At 35.5% G+C, this 8,513-nt stretch overlaps 1 protein-coding gene across 5 annotated transcripts; it reads left to right on the top strand.

The window, feature by feature from the left end:
- The first annotated feature begins 1,239 nt into the window (after positions 1 to 1,239).
- LOC127834899 (putative lipoyltransferase 2, mitochondrial) lies at positions 1,240 to 7,046 on the top strand. 5 transcript variants are annotated; one of them, XM_052361021.1, is made up of 4 exons: positions 1,240 to 1,390; positions 2,881 to 2,926; positions 3,484 to 4,004; positions 6,239 to 7,046. In XM_052361021.1, the coding sequence occupies exons 3-4, from the start codon at positions 3,545 to 3,547 to the stop codon at positions 6,520 to 6,522; spliced, it is 744 nt and encodes a 247-aa protein (XP_052216981.1). In that variant the 5' UTR covers positions 1,240 to 1,390; positions 2,881 to 2,926; positions 3,484 to 3,544; the 3' UTR covers positions 6,523 to 7,046. The 5 variants fall into 5 exon arrangements, with proteins under 5 accessions (XP_052216981.1, XP_052216983.1, XP_052216982.1 ...); XM_052361022.1 differs by having other exon boundaries at positions 1,266 to 1,508; XM_052361024.1 differs by lacking the exon at positions 1,240 to 1,390 and adding an exon at positions 1,581 to 1,679.
- Positions 7,047 to 8,513: the final 1,467 nt, after the last annotated feature.

Raw genomic sequence — 8,513 nt, 5'->3', positions numbered from 1 at the left:
GGAACAAGATAGTATTTGATTGGCTGACTAACTCGTGGCCACGAGTTAGCTAAGTCGGGATCTCGAGATCTCGAAATTCTCTCCTCTTTTGTTTAATGCAGCCTTCCTTTATTTACTGCACCGCTCTTTTTTAATTGCACGAGTTACTAAGTCGTGGCCACGAGATAGAAAAAAAGAGGAGTGCAATTTAAAAAAAAGGAGTGAATGTCACCTCTATGCCACCGGATATCTCTTTGGTTTCAATGTTGTTCTTTGATATGCCAGATAAGCTTTTAAAAGAGTTAAGCTCGGACAATGTCAAATCTCAAAATCCTCACACTGTATACCTCTCAATGCGGTAAACGTTAAAGTAATGCCCGGAAACAGTTGCATGTCCGCCATGAGATTTGTAAAAAAACTGATATAAATGGGGCCATTTGTAGACTTGAAGACCTATAAAATACTATGTATTTTATAGGTTTTTGGTAGACGGTGTGTATTCTAAACCGAAAATACGAACAGATCTATGCGTTTGTAGATGAAAAATTGTAAATGTTGGCAACAAATCTTAATAATTTCGTAGAATGTAGAAAGAAAGTTTATAGAAGGCATGTTATCTTTTCACGCTTTGGTAAATTGACAAAATTGAAAAAAGTTGTTTCAGATTCGCAAATTTTCGTTTTAGTTATGATATTTGTGAGGAAACAGTAATACTGAACATTTACCATGGTCTTATATAGCCATTATATGCATCTTTTGACGATTTTAAAACCTAAAAATTATAAAGCGTTGCAACGCGAAACGATTGAATAATTTGGAGAGTTCTGTTTTTGTCGTTAAATTTTGTGAAACTACGAAGATTGCTTATATAAGGTATAAAATACTTCAAGTATATGTAATCGGCGGAATAGCTCAGTAGGCTATAGCGTTTTTACTTCAGGACTCTGGCAGGACTCCAGGGGTCACTGGTTCGAAACCTGGTCCGGGCAATGTTCTTTTCCTTTTTTTAATTTTATTCTTGATTTTTTACTGGAGCTTTTACGATCCAATGTTTACATTTATCGATATAAAGCATTTAATGAATAAGTTAAAAAATGCCAAAATCTGTGAAAAGGCCCCTTTAATATGGCATACATGTAAATAGTCATGCTAATCAAAAGCGAACTTTGCATATAATTTGGATCAGCAGACGATTTATTGCCTTTCTCGCGGAGAATTCCGGAGATAGTCGGTGTATCACTTGCTAACTCCAGACGAGAATGGCCGAGCGGTTCCGACCTGAGACGGAAAATGCACGAAGGGTGTAGCACGAAATAAGAACAAATCTAGTCAGTTGAAAGAGTGTTTTTTGATGCGTAGATACTGTCAGGTAGACCGCATAGCATAACTGATTCCAGGAAAATTGATTTGGGTATGGATTAGTTCAATTATTGCAATTGGTTTTGCAAAACAACATTTTATTATTAAAATAATGTGTTAATTGAGTGTTGCTGGACTAGATTTTGGAGGATATTTCAACCATATCACCGGTAAATTACTAGTGATGTTTTAGGTCACAATATACTAATTCCCATCCTTATGTTATTTAATGTAAAAGCCACAAGTTAAACAAAATATCAATGGAACATTTTGCTTGAAGTTGGAACAAAACTAAACTCTTTAAAAAATACGCGTTTTAATTAATGAATGGGCACATATTGGTAAAGTACTGACTTTAAAGAAACTTTGAATTTATAATTCTAATTCACTTCTGAATAGTCCTGGACGTACTTTAATAAATTTTCAAAGTCTCCGCAAAACATATTCGAACCAACGGACATGTCCTGTGAAATATTGTAAGGTCCAGCATGTCAATCCAATTTCCATTAGCAATTGCTCAACAAAATTTTTGAACAAATTCTTGTTAAGGTTTGTTTACGCGGCTGTAAGTTTTCTGCATTGCAAAAATACTGATGCTTTTTTAAACTGTTTGGTTCAGGACCGTCCAGTTTTATGACAGCCTTAACTGTCGCTAAACAAGTTAGTCTGATTATTAAGTCATACAAATATCAGCTTATGTCTTTGGGATCAGAATTGTAATTTGTTATTATGATCATCATCATTTTCTCTGTAATGATCTTGGCTGTCTACAGAGCTCCAGATAAGCATCGTTTTATCGTTATTACGATTTGTTTAAAAAAAAAACGAAAAGAAAATCAAAATCCATCGTATCAAAACGAATTGACACAGAAAGATCCAAATTATGTCCGGCTGTTTGATCATACAAATTTTCCGAGTTCTGTGCAGCGAAAGTTAAATGATAACGAGATTTCCTTAACCGGATCCGTGAATAAGTTGATTGTAACCAATAATATTTGCATTTCCGTTTCTGCTTTTCTGTTTACAAAATTAAACATGGCGGCTAAAAAGCGTGGACAAGTTCAAAAGAAACTTCATTCTGCGACAGCGCCAAGTATACTTGGTTTCATTTGGCGGCTAGAACAAAGTCTAAAGTCTATTGTTGGCAGTTTATTACCTTATCAAAAGCAGCTGATGAGGTGGAATCGAAGATTTCCAATACCAAACATCGCGGTATCACACAAAAACAGATCACGGCATGGAAAAAAGACTTTTCCTGGTTACAGATTGAAGGCTCGAATGCCGATATTCATTTGAAATGTTCTTTTTGTATTAAACACAATGTGTCGTCTGTCTGGCAAGAGAGGGCTTGTGCAACATTCCAGTTTGTTATTATATATTTTTCATTGTAAGAAAAAAAACTAATTGAAAATGATGAATTTTGAAAAAAACTAATTTTGAAAAAAATCTTGTAGTAAAAACTAATTGACCCGAAACCTTATCTGGAGCTCTGTGTCTATGAGAAAGACCTGTGTTAATTTATCTTGGCTTTTGTCATTTTAGGCAATCTTGACCAGAATCCTATCTTACATGCTCACTCAGACTACAGGTATCTTCTACTTTTGCTTTTTTAATGCTGATATGTTCTTGAGATAATAAGAAGGTGTGAAACATGGTAATTTTAATATTATATTTTGTAGCAAATAGATCCTGTAAAAAGAGGAGGGCCTGTTTTTGTTCCCATTTTATTGGACCTATCTTCTGTAAAAATTTGCCTAGTTTGGGTTTGACTGCTTTCATCTATTATAGTATATGAGCATAACTTTTTTAATTAGCGGCAAGAAAGTTCAGACAAACAGGTTTTGAAGCCTTGAATAGAGACCCTCACAACCATACATGTCCCACTTAGATTTTTTTCATTGACATAAATCTGCCAGAATATTATACAACATTCTTTTTTTATGTGACAGTTAATTTGGCAAATTTGATCAAATGAAGCAAAATGAACATAAACGTATTAAACCTGGAGTACAAAAAGAAATTAATATTTGAGTCTGCATAAAAAAATAAGCTATGGTCATAATCTTTTTTAAAAGCCTCATAAAACTTAACACTAGTGATATAAATAATAAAATAAAGATAATTTACATTCTATCATTATTTCAGGTTATTGATTAATATAAATAACTGGATATAACTCAATTTCGGAATAACACAATCTGAAGCCATGTTAGCTGCAAGACAATTGGTCCATGTGATCAACCTCCAGCGAATGGGATTCGTCTGTGCATTTGACGTGCAAATGCGCTATGCTAGATACCATCTTGATGAATTAGCTTCCAGGCCTTATGCCCAAGGTATTGACGTTTTACTGTTAGTGGAACACAACCCTGTGTATACTGTTGGCCTTAGAGACAAATCTTATTCAAAAGAGGATGAGGAAAAATTGCGTGCAACTGGAGCCGAATTTCATCGCACTAATCGAGGAGGCCTTATTACGTTTCATGGTCCCGGTCAGTTGGTTGCCTACCCCATAATCAACCTTAAACATTTCAAACTGGGCATGCGAGATTACGTGTGTAAGCTAGAGAAGACTATGATTGACACTTGCGGGTTTTACGGCCTGAAAGCAACAACAACCAAAGATACTGGAGTGTGGATTGAAGATCGCAAAGTGGGTGCTGTTGGTAAGAATCTTGTATTTTGATGTAACCAATTAACCAATTAACATGACCTGTAAAAGTGTGAGTGGTTTATGACTTGCACTTTCTTAAGTGGCATTGTGCCACACTGACATCAAAGTTATCAGTTTGATCAGGATTGCCCAAAGCCTTTTATTATTACTTGTCTTAGGCTGCCAAAAAAACGGAAAAACCTGAATTGCAATATATATTGACCGACTTGTATTGCTATATTTTTTACAGCGTTTTATTCTCCAAGTTGTAAGAAGTGAAAATACCTTTAAATTCAGAATAAAAGTGTTTCCAATATTATAAATAATATGGTTCATCTTACAAAGGTTGATTAGAAAATGACCATATACAAACAATTTTTTTTGGAAACCTTCCATTGAGAATTTTAGGCCGTCATTTGGGCAAAATACTTTTTGAGATTTGGAATTGGATGGAAGTTCAGTCCCCAATTTGGGACAAAAAAACACTGCTAATTGTTAATTTCATCCATAAATGATCACTTAAAATGTTACTCATAGCAGTCACATAAAAGCAAGTTAGTGCGTGTACAGTGCTTATGGACAATGCATCAGTTATGAAAACTACTTACTTAACATTTACATACCACTATATACTTATCTATAACACAAGTCATGCTAAATTGAAAATCCACACAGGGTTAATATGACCATGCATGCTAAAATGCCCCTTTGAAAGAAGGATGCGTGCTTTTCTAATCCTTGTCCGAATACTGGTACACAGTGCAATATCTTTGACGTGTACATAGCCTACTGTGCATAATGATAACTTAATGGGGACTCAGAAATGCCTTTTTCTTTGACTTAATTTGTAATTAATAATCGACTATCATCATTATTATATTATAATCAGAAAATGAATATACATATCTTACTTTTACTTACCTTGCATAAACAGTGTTGCATGGTTTTCATTGAGGTTTTGAACTTGTACAATTGCTGATGACAGCATTATAAAAAGCTGTTTCAAGCGAATTTGCTTGTTTATTTAAACTTTATTGCAACAAAAGCTAAATCTTATAAAAGACTTACATATCTATTTTCTGGAAAGAACCAATACTTTGGGTCTTTGGAAATATATTTGAGAACACTCCCTTGGTGGGAAACAAACCAGGGTTATCTGAATTGCATGGCCGACATCAAATTAACTCTTTCAGTGCGGGAACCGAATTTTGAAGGACTTTGCAAACAGTTTGGATCCAGATGAGACGCCACAGAACATGGCGTCTCATCAGGATCCAAACTGTTTGCTATTCTGATAGTATTCTGTGAAAAAAATCGAAGAAAATGCTAATTTTAGAAATTCAGCAGACGACATTTTAGCAGATGACAAATTTCCCAGCATGCAAAGGGCTAAAAAACAATAAGATATTAGTCACATTAATTGTACATACAGTCCTTGCAAAGCTGGTGTAAGTTGTCATTTGGCTTTGTTAAGATTTTGTAGGAAGGAAATGTTGTAGCCAAATATGTCAATTTATAGCCGTTAGATAGTTCGGCGAATGGCAGAATAAACCCTGAAAACTTCTTTACTATAGAACTTATTAGAAATTGGAACAGTGTTGTTTTTTTTGTTCAAATTTGGGTCTGGTAGGGGGACCCATTCCCAATGGAAAAAAGTATATATTTTTTCCCAAATGTGACCTAAAATTTCCCAATTGAAGGTTTCCAAAAAAGAATATTTTTATGCCCCTGAAGGAGGGCATAATTATAGTGATCGGACCGTCCGTCTGTTTGTCCTTCCGTCATTCTTTGTGTTTAGGTTTTGCGTTTAGGTTTCGAAAAATGTTCATAACTTCTATGTCCCTTCACATAGCAACTTGATATTTGGCATGCATGTGTATCTCATGGAGCTGCACATTTTGAGTGGTCAAAGGTCAAGGTCATCCTTCAAGGTAAAAAAACATGTATCAAAGCGGCGCAGAAGGGCGCATTGTGTTTCTGACAAACCCATCTCTTGTTTAAATAAGTCCAAACATTTGTCAGTTATCTCCAAATCCAGCTCTGTAAGTTGAACCTAAGGAAATATAATATTGAAAACACTTCTATCATCAATTTTAAAGTGTTTGTAAGCATAAAATCAACAACATCAATTCCCCAATCTTAGGCAAAAGTAAGCGAAATTTCCCAATCCAAATGTACCCGACCCTATTCCCAAAATGGTGAAAAAAACACTGTGGAAAAGGGTTCAGCCTCTATGTACTGTTGCAGGCATTCACGGCAGTCGCTTTATCACCACGCATGGCGTTTCCCTAAACTGTAACACCGACCTGACCTGGTTCGACCACATCGTGCCTTGTGGACTGGAGGGGAAAACCACAACCTCCCTATCAAAAGAGCTGCAGAAGAAGGTGTGCATCACACAGACTATTCCAGTGTTCCTTAAAGCCTTCCAGGAGAGATTTGGGTGTGAACTTACGGAGATGTTTTTGGTTACGCAGGACCATAATCTGATGCCTACCCCTGAAAACTTGCGAAAGGCCGAAGTGGTTTGACTTGCATAATAAGGAGCCATGCTTTGTATCCCCCACCAAAGGCAGAGGGATATAGAATTGGTGCTGTTCTTCTGTCAGTTCAACCGTCACAAAATTTTGAAATTGGCGGGAATATCCAACCAATTAAATTGGTTTTGCTTGTTGAATTTGCTTGTTTAAAATGCATGAAGGACCAAAACTCTGTGAAAATGATCAAAGAAAGCAATTGGTAAGTATGGCACGAAAAACGTCTTCTCAAATTTTACAAAAAGGTAAACCATAGTACATGTACATTAAAGTTGTTTGTTAATCAGTTTACCGGGTATATTTATTTCTTTTAATGATAATTGTTTTTGCCACAAACCTTCCCAAACTTTTGTTGAATGTTTACAGTCTCCTATTTAAAAAAAAACTTCAATGAGGTTAGATATCAACAGATTATCTGTGGAGAAATTCTTTATAGTTAACACTTTGCATGCTGGGAAATTTGTCGTCTGCTAAAATGTTGTCTGCTGAATTTCTAAAATTAGCATTTTCTTCGATTTTTTTTAAGCAAACAGTTTGGATCCTGTTGAGACGTCTCATCTGGATCCAAACTGTTTGCAAATGCCTTTAAAATCGGTTCCAGCGCTGAAAGGGTTAATTACTAAATCAGATAATAACATTGACAGCTTTGTGCTAAAAAAATTTTTGGTCAATTATGTGCTTGAAGTTTCTTGCTGAGCTTTTGAACTTTTAAATTTTAACCCTTAAAGCGCTGGAGCTGAATTTTAAAGGCCTTTGCAAACAGTTTGGATCCAGATGAGACGCCACAGAACGTGGCGTCTCATCAGGATCCAAACTGTTTGCTATTCTGATAGTATTCTTTGAAAAAAATTGAAGAAAATGCTAATTTTAGAAATTCTGCAGAAGACATTTTAGCAGACGACAAATTTCCCAGCATGCAAAGGGTTAAGGGTACATGTAGTTATTAACTGTGTACAACTCAAATAAATAAGAGTACTTTACTTGATACATCCAAAATGGTGGGGAATTATTGGATTCTGTGATTGAAGGTATCAAAATCATGTTAAATTAGACTGAATAATATGAACATTTCGTAGGGAATTCTGAAATTGTTTGAATCTGGTAAATGCAAATTTGTATACTGTTTTACTAGAGTAACTGTTGCTAGCTGACATGAGCACAGGTGCTTCATGGTGAGCTTTTGTGATCTCTTTTGTCAGTCATGCATTGTCAACATTTGCCTTGTTAACACTATAGAGTCCACATTTATTGTCTGATCTTCATGAAACTTGGTCAGAAGATTTGTCCAAATGGTATCTTGAATAAGTTTTGGTTGTAGTTGGTTGCAAAACATATTACCCCCAGTGGGCGAGGCATTTTTCCTTATATGGCTATAGTGAAACCTTGTTAACGCTCTAAAAGTCTCATTCAAAGTCTTATCATCATGAAACTTGGTCAGAACATTTAAAAAAAAAAATATCTTGGATGAGTTCGAATAAGGTTACTGTCTGTTGAAAAACATGGCCTTCTAGGGGCATGGCAAATTTTCTTATATGGCTATAGTAAAACCTTGATAACACTCTAGAGGCCTCATTTATTGTTGGCTCTTCACGAAACTTGCTCAGAAGATTTGCCCAATGATATCTTGGACGAGTTGAAAAATGGTTCAGGCTGGTTGAAAAATATGGCCGCATCGGGCTGGGGCATTTTTCCTTATATGGCTATAGTAAAACTGTTAACACTTTAGAGGCCACATTTATTGTCCGATCTTCATGAAAAGTGGTCAGAAGATTTGTCCCAATTATATCTTGGATGATTTTGAACATTGTACCGGTTGATTGAAAACATGACCCGAAGGGAGGGAGCGGGGCTTTTGTCCTTATATGGCTATAGTAAAACCTTGTTAACACTCTATATAAGTCCCATTTATAGTTCAATCTTCATGAAACTTGGTCAGAATATTTGTTCCAATGATATCTTTGCCTGGACAGAACAGGTAATTTCCT

Source organism: Dreissena polymorpha, chromosome 6 (genome assembly GCF_020536995.1).
Source record: "Dreissena polymorpha isolate Duluth1 chromosome 6, UMN_Dpol_1.0, whole genome shotgun sequence".
Classification (NCBI taxonomy): Eukaryota; Metazoa; Mollusca; class Bivalvia; order Myida; family Dreissenidae; genus Dreissena; species Dreissena polymorpha.
The sequence above is the reverse complement of the archived record's forward strand: the minus strand, read 5'-3'. Positions and strand labels throughout refer to the sequence as shown.